We start from the raw sequence: 14837 nt of genomic DNA, 5'->3' as shown, positions 1-14837 counted from the left end.
ATCCTTCCTAATATGTGGTGACCAGAAATGGATATAATGCTCTAGTTGTGGATTTCCCTGTTTTTGTACTCAATGCCTGTAGTTATGAAGTCCAAGATCTTATATGCTTTGCTAACCACTCTCCCAATATGTCTTGAAGATTCACGCACATGAATCCCTAGATTCCTCTGTCCCTGCTAATGCTTTAGAACTATGCAAAATGGCCTCTTCCAATTCCTACTACTAAAATGCATCACCTCATTTCTCTATATTAAATCCCATCTGCCACTTGTCTGTGCATTCTGCTAGTCTGTTATGCTGTTGTCAATTTGTAATATCCTCGCTGTTAGCCACACTTCCAGGTTTGGTATCATCGGCAAATTTTGATATTTTACTCTGTATTCCAATATCCAAGTCATTCATTTATATGTACCAAAGAAAGCAATGGTCCTAGCATTGACCCTTGGGAAACACTCACTATCTACCATCCTCCAGTCCAAAAAATAACCATTTACCATAATTCAGTTTTCTGTCCTTAAGCCAATTTTATTTTAATCCAAACTGACACTAACCATTCCATGAACCTCAATTTTGCTAACCAGTCTTTTGTGTGATTCTTTGTCAAACACTTTCTTAAAATCCATTTAGACAACATCCACCACATTCCCTTCATCAAACTTCTCTGTTACTTCATCCAATAATTCAAGTAGATTAGTTAAATATGATCTGTCTTTTACAAATCCATGTGGCCCTCTTTAATTAACTCATCTCTCCAAGTTCTTGTTAATTTTTTCCCTGATTATTTTTTCTAAAACCTTATACACCACTGATGTTCAACTGACTGGTCAGTAGTTACTAGGACTGTACTTACACCCTTTCTTGAATAAGAGTGTCACATTTGTCACTTTGGCACCTAAAGCATATCAAAGAAAGATTGGAAGATTATGGCAAGCCCTTCCACTATCTCTATCCCCACTTCCTTTAGCTACCTGGGATGCAAGCCATTCAGACCAGGCAAATTATCTATTCTTATACATAGGCAGAATGTATTAGAAAGACTGGCTATCAATTTTCTCCCCATCCATTACCTCTATCAGAATTATCTCTGCCTAGAATTGAGATGTTATGTTAAACTTGTATAGAGCCTAGTTCAGAGTACATCTGCAGTACTGTGCACAGTTCTGGTTTCCATTTTGTTAATAACAGAAATAAGCCTCAACAATTTCATTGCTACATTTGATAAGTACTGTCTTACCAGAACTTTCCATTCCCTATGAGCCCCTCTTTTGTAATACAACAAATCTCATGAATTAAATTCTGTCTCAAATGGGGTTTTATGATGCCACAGAGTTCTCTGAATTTTCTCAGAGAACCTCAGCCTTGATGAAAGCCTGTCTCTTTTCATGTAAAGCATTCAAATGTGCAGAAATGGAATTAACTGTAATACCCACTGGAGAAGGGGGGGACAATTGTCCAGCAAAGAAGGTAATTTTGGGTTCTCCCTAGGACAATCGATAGGGACCATACCCTCCAACCATCCAAAGTGAATTCTTTGCATGAACGATCCACATCAGCCAACTAAGTACTTTTGAAGTGTAGTCATTGTTATAATGTAGGAAGCACGGCAGGTAATGTATGCACAGCAAGCTCCTACACATGGCTATGCGATAATGACCAGATAATCTATTTTTGTGATGTTGATCATGGGATAAATATTCACCAGGAAGAACTTCTTGGTTCTTTGAAATAGTGCAATGGGTCAAGCTCAGCCTGGAGCGTGACTTGAAGCTGGAACCTTATGATTCAGGCGTGAGAGTGTCATCAACTGAGCCACAAGTGACACACTAATATACAATTCCTTAACCACACATACATCATTTTATCAGGATTTTTAATCTTTGATAAGTAGGGGGAGCAAATTGTCGATGTAACTGTAAGATAATTTTAGTTTTTCTTCTCTAATTCTTACCACCTGATGCCATTGTTTAACACTGATGAGAAACGTCAGATTTTGTTAAGGGGATACAGTAATGCCTAGAATGGGTAAACTGCAAATTCACTAACTTTCCAAAAATAATTGTCTTATCATGCTCCACGTCAAGTTTCATTTATGCCTTTACCATGCATTTATTAACAGGTGAAATGGTAAGTGAGCAATTGGTCACCTTTAAAGGTGAGACAGATCAAGTACAGTCAAGGTATATTCCCCTGAAGAGAAAATCCAGAACTCCCTGGATGATGAAACAGACAGCGATTAAGGTGAAGCAGGAAAAGTGTGCTTATGACAGATGTCAGGTGGATAATACAACCGAGAACCCGGCTGAATATAGAAAGTTCAGAGGGCAATTGAAAAAGCAAATCGGAGAAGCAAAGAAAGAATACAATAAGAGACTGGCAATTAACATAAAAGGGAATCTAAAAGTCTTCTACAGACATATAAATAGTAAAAGGGCGGTAAAAGGAAGACTAGGGCCAATCAGGGACCAAAAAGGGGATTTACGCATGGAGGCAGAAGCATAGCTGAGGTATTAAATAAATAGTTTACATTTGTCTTTACCAAGGAAGGAGGTGCTACTCAGACTATGGTGAAAGAGGATGTCATTCCAACACTAGAAGGGTGTAAAATTGATAAGCAGCTGGTAACGGATAGGCTGTCTGTACTTAACATTGATAAGCACCAGGACCGGATAAGATGCATTCAAGGATACTGAGGGAAGTGAGTGTGGAAATTGCGGAGGCTCTGGCCATAGTTTTTCAGTCTTCCTTAGACTCAGGGGTGGTGCCAGAGGATTGGAGAATTGCAAACATTACACCCTTGTTCAAAAAAGTGTAAAAATAAGCCCAGCACCTACTGGCCAGTCAGTTTAACCTCAGTGATGGGGAACCTTTTAGGGACAATAATTTGAGACAAAATTAATATTCAACTTGGGCAGATACAGGTTAATTAAAGAAAGACAGCATGGATTTGTTAAGAATTTAGTTTAACTAACTTGCTTGAGCTTTTTGATGAGATAACAGAGAGGGTCAATGTGGGGAATGCTGTTGATATGATGTTTATGGACTTCCAAAAAGCAGTTGATACAGTACCTCACAACAGACTTGTGAGCAAAATTAGAGCTCAAGGAATAAAAGGGACAGTAGTAACATGGATACAGAATTGGCAAGTGACAGGAAACTGACAGTAGTGGTTAATGGATGTTTTTCAGACTGGAAGAAGGTATATGGTGTGGTTCCCCAGGGGTCAGTGTTGGGACCCTTGCTCTTCCTGATATATATTAATAACCTAGACATTGGTGTACAGAGCACAATTTCAAAATTTATAGATGATACAAAACTTAGAAGCATTGTGAACTGTGAGGATTGTGTCAAATTTCAAAAGGACAGAGACAAGTTGGTGGAATGGGCAGACAGGTGGCAGATGAAATTTAATGCAGAGAAATGTGAAATGATTCATTTTGGTAGGAAGAACATGGAGAGACAATATAAAATAAAGGGTACAATTCTAAAGGGATACACGAGCAGAGGGACATAGGTGTATATGTGCATAAATCATTGAAGTTGGCAGGACAGATTGAGACAGCGGTTAATAAAGCACACGGCATCCTGCACTTTATCAATAGGGGCATGGAGTACAAAAGCAAGGAAGTTATGTTAAACCTGTATAAAAAATGGTTCAGACTCAAATGGAGTATTGCATCCAGTTCTGGGCACTACACTTTAGGAAGGATGTGAAGGCATTCAGGAGAATACAGAAAAGATTCCTGAGAATTGTTCTAGGGATGAGGAACTTCAGTTATTTAGATAGACTGGAGAAGTTAGAACTATTCTTGTTGGAGAAGAGAAGACTGAGGGGAGATTTGACAGAGGCATTCAAAATCATGAAGGGTCTGGACAGAGTAGATAAAGAGAAGCTGTTCCCATTTATGGAAGGATCAAGAAGCTGCGGGCACAGATTTAAAGAAATTTGCAAAAGAAGCAATAGCGACATGAGGAAAAACCTTTTCACACAGTGAGTGGTTAGGATCTGGAATGTACTGGCTGAGACTGTGATGGAGACAGGGTCAATTGGGGCTTCCAAAATGGAATTGGTTCATTATCTGAAAAGGGGAAAAGACAGGGATATGGCACTAGGTGAGTTGCTTCTTCAGAACACCAGCACAGACACACCGGGCCAAATGGCCTCCTCCTGTGCTGTAACTATTCTATGGCTCTAGATTTACTGAACAGCATAGGTATCTTGCTGGAGACAATATCAATACTGATAAAATGGCTTACTATAGCTATTTTATATGGAATTACAACTCTCTTTAGTGATCTTAAGGCCTTGTCATCATCAACCCTAACACAAGTAGTACTTTTGTATTATTCAATTTTGTGATGATCCTCACTATTTAATAAATTAAGGTGACATTTTAATTGATCTATTCCATGTATTGTCGAAGTGCAAGTACTATCTAACACTGCACAGTTAAACAAGCCCATAAAAAAACTCCTGTGTGCCATACAGTTCATTCAGCTTCATCATTATTTTCATTCTTTTCCTCAGAATTCTCTGTGTCATGTCATTTCGAAGACCCTGCCTCTCTGCTTTGGACAATTCATTGCAAAATGATACTTGGAGTCACACCTGAAGTATCTATTAACTATTACATGTTCCTAAGGTTCATTTGTCTATTATTATTGTTCCAATTTTGCCTTCTGCTGTAATAGATTGATCTGCTAAAGATACTTTCATCCTCATTCTACCTGTCTTTAACCTTTCCATTATATTGATGCCTGTGTCCAGTATCAGCACAACTTCAAAATCTGGCAAGTATTGAGTCCTCTATCCTTTATGCCACTCTGGATTGTCCCACAAGGACTGAAGGAAACAATTATTTCTCCAGGAATTTTGTTCAGAGCAACAGGCCCTCCTCTCCAAGATCTGAATACCAGTTAAAATGTGAAGCCTGTCCATCTGAGACACCTTAGCACAATCCAGCAATTTAAATGCTAGCGCTGACCCAGGGATCCCCAAATTGAATTTCATCAATCTTCCATACAATCTGTTAAAATCCTTGATCTGTTCCTCAATAGAATTAATATCTGTTTTTTAAAATCTATCAAAATTTAGTGATACCTCTTAGACATTTAACAGATCATCTTCCTTATAAATTTCATCCAGGGACTTTAATAAAAGTTCCAAACCTTCATCAGTATCCAAATGATGGACATCCTCCTCACTAAATACATCTGATTTTACTTCTTTCAGGAAGCAAGAATAGCAAGGCCATACCTTGTTTCCTTTCTGGTTGGGGCACAACCTGTGCTAACGTATCCACTTAATTCTTCCATTGGTCAGATAGTTCAGACTTGGAAGTTAAACATACCCTGACAGTTTACACTTATTTGCTGCCGTTTTTCATAATGGTTAATAGGATTCCAGCTTTCTGTCTGATTTGTGTTTTCTTGGCTTCCAATCTTTAGGTAATCAAATTCTGCTGCCATGTTCTATTCCAGAGAAGGATAGAACTGGAGCCAGTCTCGATACACTTCTTTGTTTATTTAGAGTTACAAATTGCAAGCATGCACCTTCTAACCCAAAGACTACAGTTCAGTCTGTGTTTATTGATAGGGGTCAAGTGAATCTCCAGTTAATGCCCACCAACTGCATACTGTTAAACCTAAGACTTTGGAGAGGAAAGGGAGGTTGAAGATGGGCAGTAGTTTGCAAAGATGGAGGAGTCAAGGGTGGGTATTTTGAGTGGGTTGGTTATTCGAGCAGAGGATGGATTTTTTGAGGGGAAAGTGGGTTATTTGAGGGGAGGGAGGGTTATTTGAGGAGGGGATGGGTTATTTGAGGAGGGGTGGGTTATTTGAGGAGGGGTGGGTTATTTGGGGAGAGGGTGGGTTATTTGAGGAGGGGGTGGGTTATTTGAGGGGAGGGAGGGTTATTTGAGGAGGGGGTGGGTTATTTGAGGAGGGGTGGGCTATTTGAGGAGGGGTGGGTTATTTGGGGAGAGGGTGGGTTATTTGAGGAGGGGGTGGGTTATTTGAGGAGGGGTGGGTTATTTGAGGAGGGGTGGGTTATTTGAGGAGGGGTGGGTTATTTGGGGAGAGGGTGGGTTATTTGAGGAAGGGGTGGGTTATTTGAGGAGTGGGTGGGTTATTTGAGGAGGAAGTGGGTTATTTGAGGAAAGGGTGGGTTATCTGAGGAAAGGATGGGTTATTTGAGGAAAGGGTGGGTTATCTGAGGAAAGGGTGGGTTATCTGAGGAAAGGATGGGTTATTTGAGGAAAGGGTGGGTTATCTGAGGAAAGGGTGGGTTATTTGAAGAAAGGGTGGATTATTTGAGGAGGGGGTGGGTTATTTGAGGAGGGGTGGGTTATTTGAGGAGGGGGTGGCTTATTTGAGGAGAAGGTGGGTTATTTGAGGGGAGGGTGGGTTATTTGAGGGGAAGGTGGATTATTTGAGGAGGGGGATGGTGGCGACAAATTTGAAGGAGACAGTACCTGAGGGAAGAGCCATAAACAATATCAGCTAACAGCTGCCTGACACAGTCCTAGGGCTCCTTACCTCTATCAGGGCCTGAGAGCTGAAACATCTGAACACAGACCTAAGATTTCCCAACACAGGCCAGGGACTCTCTTACCAGAGCTTCACTTTGTGTCTAATCTGTGCTGTACTTGCCCTGTGTGTGCTTGATGGGTGAGCCCTCAGCCCAGTACTGAAGGGGTGCGGCATGATTGGAAGTGCCGTCTTTCGGATGAGAGGTTAAACCAAGACCCGTCTGCATGGCATCATTGGACGAAGAGCAAGGGAATTCTGCCTGGTGTCCTTGGCCAACTATATCCTTCAGTCAAGATCAGTAAAATATTACCTGGTTTTTATCATATTGCTGTTTGTGGGATCTTGCTGTGCACAACTTGTTTGCAGTTTTTCCTACATTACAAGAGTGACCACACCTTAAAATTAAGTAATTGGCTGTGAAGCACTTTGGGACATTCTAAGGCTACAAAGCTCTTTCTTTCAAATGTGGACTCATGAAATATAAGTTATAGAATTCCAATGTAGAGTAAACAAGATGGACACAAACCTTTCGTATTCAGTGAGTGGGGCCCAGGTATTGCCATCTGGAAAACAAAATAATGGGATCGCTTTGAGTAAACTTTCCTCTTCCTCCTTCTGGGAACGCATCAGATTCTCTCTCTGAAAGGAATGGAAAACACAGAGATCAGATCCAGACCAACATTCCCCACCCCAGAGATCAGATCCAGGCCAACACTCCCCACCCCAGAGATCAGATCCGGGCCAACACTCCCCACCCCAGAGATCAGATCCAGGCCAACACTCCCCACCCCAGAGATCAGATCCAGGCCAACACTCCCCACCCCAGAGATTAGATCCAGGCCAACACTCCCCACCCCAGAGATCAGATCCAGACCAACACTCCCCAGCCCACAGAGATCAGATCCAGGCCAGTGCCCAACAACCCCTCCCACGCACCCCCTCCCCTGCACTCCCTACCACTTTCCCCTTCAGTCCCTGCCCACCCACACAACCCATCCCCTCCCCTTCACTCCTTGCCCACCTCCCCCACAGCCCCTGCGCCAAAAAACAGGCATGATTGCCCAGCACAATTCTAGAAACAAGGATGCCCTCATCGGACCCTCTCTCACCAGACACAGCCACTCTCCCTGGACACTTACCCCCTCTTCCCTGACACTCACCCCCCTCTCCCCTGACACTCAACCCCCTCTTCCTCAACACTCAATACCCTCTCCCCCAACGTTCACCCCCCTCTACTCTGACACTCATCCCCCTTTTCTCTGACACTCAACCCCTCTCCCCGGCGCTCAACCCCCTCTCCCTTGACACACAACACCCTCTCCCCCAACACTCAACCCCCTCTCCCCCAACACTCAACACCCTCCTCACCCAACACTCAACCCCCATTCCCCCGACATTCACACCCCTCTCCCCCGACACTCAACCCCCTCTCCCTGGAAACTCTCCCCCTCTCTCCAGACACTCACTTTGTCCCCAGTATGCTCGGCCCATGACACATTGCCCCCCAGACAGTCAAAACCCAGCCCCTTGCCCTAGAAACTTGACACGTCGTCTCAGACACATAGTGCATCCCGGAAGCACTGTCTTTTTATTTATTCATTCATAGGATGTGGGCATCACTGTCTAGGCCAGCATTTATTGCCTCTTGAGAGGGTGGTGGTGAGCTGCCTTCTTGAACTGCTGCATTCCATTTGGTGTAGGTACACCCACAGTGCTGTTAGGAAGGGAGTTCCAGGATTTTGACCCAGCGACAGTGAAGGAATGGTGATATATTTCCAAGTCAGGATGGTGAGCGGCTTGAATGGGAACTTCCAGGTGGTGGTGTTCCCATGTGTCTGCAGCCCTTGTCCTTCTAGATGATAGACGTCATGCATTTGGAAGGTGCTTCTAAGGAGCCTTGGTGAATTCCTGCAGTGCACCTTGTAGGTGGTACACGCTGCTTCTACTGTGGGTCGGTAGCGGAGGGAGTGAATGTATGTGGATGGGGTGTCAATCAAGCGGACTGCTTTGTCCTGGGTGCTGTTGAGTGTGGTTGGAGCTGCACTCCAGTAGCTGAGCAGTCGCAAATGGTGCTGAACATTGTACAATCATCAGCGAACATCCCCACTTCTGACCATCAATGAAGGTCATTGATGAAGCAGCTGAAGATGGTTGGGCCTAGGACACTACCCTGAGGAACTCCTGCAGTGATGTCCTGGAGCTGAGATGACTGACCTCCAACAATCACATCCATCTTCCTTTGTGCTAGGTATGACTCCAGCCAACGGAGAGTTTTCCCCCGATTTCCATTGACTGCAGTTTTGCTAGGGCTCCTTGATGCCACACTCTGTCAAATGTGGCCTTGATGTCAAGGGCAGTCTCTTTCACCTCACCTCTGGAATTCAGCTCTTTTATCCATGTTTGAACAAGGCTGTAATGAGGTCAGGATTTGAGTGACCCTGGCAGAACCCAAACTAAGTATCTGTGAGCAGATTATTGCTAAGCAAGTGCCACTTGACAGCACTATTGATGACCCCTCACATAACTTTACTTATGATTGAGAGTGGACTGATGGGGCGGTAATTGACCAGGTTGGATTTGTCCTGCTTTTTGTGGTCAGGACAAACCTGGGCAATTTTTCACATAGCCGGGTAGATGCCAGTGTTTTAGCTGTACTGGTACAGCTTGGCTTAGGAGTGCAGCAAGTTCTGGAGCACAAGTCTTCAGGACCATTGCTGGAATATTGTCAGGACCCATAAACATTGCAGTATCCAGTGCCTTCAGCCGTTTCTTGCTATCACGTGGAGTGAATCGAATTGGCTGAAGACTGGCATCTGTGATGCTGGGGGTCTCTGGAGGAGGATGAGATGGATCGTCCACTTGGCACTTCTGGCTGATGATTGTTGCAAATGCTTCAGCCTTATCTTTTGCACTGATGTGTTGTGCTCCCCCATCATTGAGGATGGGAATATTTGTGGAGTCTCCTCCTCCAGTGAGTTGTTTAATTGTCCACCACCATTCACGACAGGATGTGGCAGGACTGCAGAGCTTAGATCTAATCCATTCGTTGTGGGATTGCTTAGCTCTGTCTATTGTTTGCTGTTTATGATGTTTGATATGCCAGTAGTCCTGTGCTGTAGCTTCACCAGGTTGATGCCTCATTTTTAGGTATGCCTGGTGCTGCTCCTGGCATGCCATCCTGCACTCTTCATTGAACCAGGGAAATGCTGAGCCATGAGGTTACAGATTTTGGTTGAATACAATTCTGCTTTTGCTGCTGGTCCACAGCACCTCATGGTTGCCCGATTTTGAGTTGCTAGATCTATTTGAAATCTATCCCGTTTAGAACGGTGGTATTGCCACACAATTTGATGGAGGGTATCCTCAATGTGAAGGTGGGACTCTGTCTCCACAATGACGGTGCAGTGGTCACTCCTACAGATACTGTCATGGATAGATGCATCTGTGGCAGGCAGGTTGGTGAGGATGGATCCAAGTACGTTTTTCCCTCTTGTTAGTTCCCTCACCATCTGCTGGAAACCCAGTCTAGCAGCTATGTCCTTTAGGACTCCACCAGCTCGGTCAGTAGTGGTGTTACTGAGCCACTCTTTGGCCCCCCATCAGAGTACATTCTGCGCCCTAGTTCAAGATGGAGGAGCACTAGTTCGCCAGCTGAGGGAGGGCGGTACTTGGTAATCAGCAGGAGGTTTCCTTGCCCATGCTTAACCTGATGCCATGAGGCTTCATGAGGTCCAGCTCGTTGAGGGCTCCCAATGCAACTCCTTCCCGACTGTATACTACTGCGCCACCACCTCTGCTGGGCCTGTCCTGCCGGTGGGACAGGACACACCCAGGGATGGTGATGTTGGTGTTTGGGACATGATCTATAAGGTATGATTCTGTGAGTATGGCTATGTCAGGCTGTTGCTTGGCTAGTCTGTGTAACAGCTCTCCCGGTTTTGGCACAAGACTCCAGATGTTGGCAAGGAGAACTTTGTAAGGTTGGCAGGGCTGGGTTGTAACATGAACCTTTTAATGTATATAATATTTTGGAAAACATTTTTCTTTTAAAATAAAGGTTAGTCTATGGGTGTGTCTTAATTGGATTGAAGCCAGCTAGTCTGGATGCTTTGGTATGTACTAGTTTTGATATGTAAGAGAGATAGCGTGCATTTTCATTTTTTGAATAGAGCATTCAAGAAGTGGGTGAAAACTTGCTGCCTTTCTAACAGCTACTAAGCAAAATGTTTATATTACTAATAAAATTTGGTACAGTGGTAAAAGGTAAAGTTCAAAGAGACTGGTGAGACAATGAGAATTTGAATTCAATCAGTGGTGGTAGGTATAACTTCAGTAATTTTCGGGTGTGCAGGCAGAGGCAATGTGAGATCAAAAGGCAGCTGCAAGCCTCCAACTGGCTCCACAGTGAAAAGAGCCTCATTTTGAATTTGTAAGGTGAAAATGCTTTGCCTGGTGTTTGGTTAAGTCTATGGGTTGCCTTAATGGAGATTAGTTTGGGAATTTGTTAAAAGTTATGATAGTAGTAATTTGTAGCCATGTGTATATATATTTTAACCTGTGTAAAATAATAAAATGTTTCAGTTAGTTTAATGTAAAGCCTCGAGAACTGGTGGTCTGATTCTGAATTTAAGGTCACATCTCAAACATAACACTTAAAATTATAGGTTATGACAGTTGTTTAAAGTTTACCTCTGGGATTTTTAAATAACTCCACTTTACCAACTGCATTGGCCATAACAACTGGCGGCTGTGCCAGGATAAATTATATTTCTAATTCCTCGATTGATGAGGAATTGGTGGATCGTGAAGCTTACGAGTACAAGAGGCTCTTTGAATTCAGGAGTTGGTGAGGTATTTTGGAAATGGCGAGACTGCAAGATGGCTTTGGCAATTGCTAAGACATGTCTGAGATTAGAAGAGATAACTCTGATTGGGTTGGAGAGAATAACCAAAAGTAAGTTAACAGAGATGGCAGACAAACTTTAAACAACTTTAATTGGGGTTACCTGTGGAAATTAGGAAGTCTGATATAGTTAAAAGAATAGCACAGCATCTACAATTGGAAGTGAAACCTGACATTAGCGAGTCACAGCTGGAGGAAGTGAGACTTCAGTTACAAATGAAAAAACTTGAATTAGAAGAAAGGACAGAGAAATGGCTTTTAACAGGGAATTAGAAATTGTGAAGATGGCAAAGGAGGAAAGAGAAAGAGAGAGAGAAAAAGAATTCCAATTGAAAATGTTGGCAGTTAGAAAAGAAACATCAGTAGGTGAGGAAGGATTTGTCTCCAGAGTAGAACCCAGTAGGGGATATGCTTAAATTTGTAAAAGCTCTTCCAAAGTTTGAGGAAACAGAGATTGAAGCATTCTTTATTTCATTTGAGAAGCTAGCTAAACAGGTGAAATAGCCACAGGAAAACTGGACATTATTATTACAGTCTAAGTTATTAGGTAGGGGGTTTGAGGTATATGCTTTGCTTTCAGAAGAAATGTCGGTGAATTATGATGTGGTGAAAAAAGCTATTTTGAGTGCATATGAGTTAGATCCTGAAGCATACCGGCAGAAATTTAGGAATATGAGAAAACAGCCTGGGCAAACTTATACTAAGTTTGAAAGAGCAAAACAAAGTAATTTTGACCAGTGGACACAGGCATTACAAAGAGTGACAACATATGCAGTGCTTTGGGAAGTCATTCATTTGGAAGAATTTAAAGATTCAATTCCTCAGTAGTAAGAACACATGTGGAGGAACAGAGGGTTCAAACTGTAAGTCAAGCAGCAGAGATAGTTGATGATTATGAGTTAGTTCATAGAACTAAACCTTTTTACCATCGCCCTTTCAAATTGGAAAAGGATAAAAAGTGAGAAGGTGAAAGGATGGCAGGTAGTCAGGGAAGAGGAGTAGCTGGAAATTCCCAGCAAGTTTTTTTCTCAGAATAAAATGGAAGGTGCTGAAGGTAGAAGTGACATTTGAAAATTGAGGTGTTTTCATTGTAATAAAGTGGGGCACACGAAGTCAGTGTGTTGGAGGTTGCAGGAAAAATCTGTTGGAATTATTGGAGTACAGATAAGCTCTGGAAGTAAAAGTGCTGTGGGTTCTGAGGTTCAGGCACAGGAGAAACCAGTGGTTTGTGTACAGGTGAAATAGGGAGAATCAGTGAAAGGTAAAGAAGTGGGGATGTGTTCACATCAAGAGAACAAGAGAATTCTGAGGAGCAGGTTGGAGAAATGTTTAAAGACTTTGTATGTGAAGGGAAAGTCTTTCCATGAGCACAGGGTGGAGTAGATAAAAATGTTAAAAAATTAAGAGACACAGGGGATAGTCAACCCTTAATGTTGTGGGATAGTGATATTTGTTGTTCAAAGGGAGTGTTGCAGGAGAAGGTAATAATAAGTGGGGTTCATGGAGATGCTAAATCTATTCTGTTGTGAAAGGTAAATTTAAAAAGTAGCTGGAAGATAGGTGAGGTTAGAATTGGAGTGGTTGAAAAAATACCCATTGCAGGAGTTCAATTTATTCTGGGTAATGATGTAGCTGGATCGCAAATGCTTGTGATGCCTATGGTAGTTGAGCAGCCTGTAGAAGCATTTTCAGCAGAAGTGCTGCAGAAGGAACATCCTGGATTGTTTCCTGATTGTGTGATAATAAGATCAAAGGCTCATCAGGAAGAACAAAATAAGTAACATAAGGAGGCAGTTCAAAGGCAAGAAGAAGGTGTTGAAATCCAAAACAAAAACAAAAATACCTGGAAAAATTCAGCAGGTCTGGCAGCATCTGCGGAGAGGAACACAGGTAACGTTTCGAGTCCGAATGACTCTTCAACAGAACTAAGTAAAAATAGAAGATAGGTGAAATATAAACTGGTTTAAGGGGGGGGTGGGACAAGTAGAGCCGGATAGAGGGCCAGTGATAGGTGGAGATAACCAGAAGATGTCACAGACAAAAGGACAAAGAGTTGTTGAAGGTGGTGATATTATCTAAGGAATGTGTTAATTAAGGGTAGAAAGCAGGACAAGCAAGGTACAAAACAAAAAATAAAAAGTTAAAAACAAAAAAACTGCGGATGCTGGAAATCCAAAACAAAAACAGAGTTTTTCCAGGTAATTCTGTTTTTGTTTTAAAAAATAAAAAGTACCTGGAAAAACTCAGCAGGTCCGGCAGCATTGGCGGAGAAGAGCACAATTGACGTTTCGAGTCCTCATGACCCTTCAACAGAACTAAGTATAAATAGGAGAGGGGTGAAATATAAGCTGGTTTAAGGGGGGGGGGGTGCAAGAGAGAAGGGGGGGTGCTTCTTGGGACAAGGAAGTTGTGATAGAAGGAGATAACCAAAAGATGTCACAGACAAAAGAACAAAGAGGTGTTGAAGGTGGTGATATTATCTAAAAGAATATGCTAATTAAGAATGGATAGCAGGACAAGCAAGGTAGCTCTATTGGGAGTGGGGTGAAATAAGACTAAAAGGGCATAAAAGGTATAGATAAATGATCGGTGGAATACATTAAAAATAATGGAAATAGGTGGGAAAAGAAAAACACCCCCTCTTCCTTGTTTTTTCCAATAATTTATATAGATTTTTCTTTTCCCACCTACTTCCATTATTTTTAAATGTATTCCCATCCATTGTTTTATCTCTACCTTTTAGCCTTTTTTGATTCCTTCATACCACCCACCCCCACTAGGACTATCTGTACCTTGCTTGTCCTGCTTTCTACCCTTAATTATCACATTCCTTAGATAATATCACCACCTTCAACACCTCTTTGTCCTTTTGTCTGTGACATCTTTTAGTTATCTCCACCTATCATTGGCCCTCTATCCAGCTCTACTTGTCCCACCGCCGCCCCCCCCCCCCCTTAAACCAGCTTATATTTCATCTCTCTTCTATTTTTACTTAGTTCTGTTGAAGAGTCATTTGGACTCGAAACGTTAACTGTGTTCCTCTCCGCAGATGCTGCCAGACCTGCTGAGTTTTTCCAGGCATCTGCAGTTTTTTGCTTTTATCTTAGTGTTGAAATCCAATTCGCTGGCAATGTTTTTGATAACATTGTTCAGGAGGAAGGAGTGCAGGAGAGTTCAGCTTAAGTATTTAATTCAGAGGTTAGTGGAGATACAGGAAAATGATTTACAGTTAAAACAGTTATATCAGAAAGCTTATTCAGAAACCGAAGCAAAATGTATTCCAGTATGTTATTATCTTCGAGGGAATATATTAATGAGAAAGTGGTGATCGGATTACATCTCAGCAAATGAAAGCTGGAGGGAGGTGCATCAGATTGTTATCCCATTAGGGTATAGAAATTAGATT

General features: G+C 42.4%; 1 protein-coding gene across 3 annotated transcripts in view; it reads right to left on the bottom strand.

Annotated features, from left to right (window-relative positions):
• The window catches only part of LOC121282637 (DENN domain-containing protein 2D-like), a 185450-nt gene that overhangs the window by 125548 nt on the left and 45065 nt on the right, over positions 1–14837 (bottom strand). For all 3 annotated transcript variants that reach the window (XM_041196455.1, XM_041196453.1, XM_041196454.1), the window contains exon 4: positions 7055–7167. In XM_041196455.1, the coding sequence (XP_041052389.1) occupies positions 7055–7167 (113 nt within the window). The remainder of the gene's footprint in view (positions 1–7054; positions 7168–14837) is intronic.

This window comes from Carcharodon carcharias, chromosome 9 (assembly GCF_017639515.1).
Source record: "Carcharodon carcharias isolate sCarCar2 chromosome 9, sCarCar2.pri, whole genome shotgun sequence".
Taxonomy (NCBI): Eukaryota; Metazoa; Chordata; class Chondrichthyes; order Lamniformes; family Lamnidae; genus Carcharodon; species Carcharodon carcharias.
This window is presented reverse-complemented; position numbering and strand designations above follow the sequence as displayed.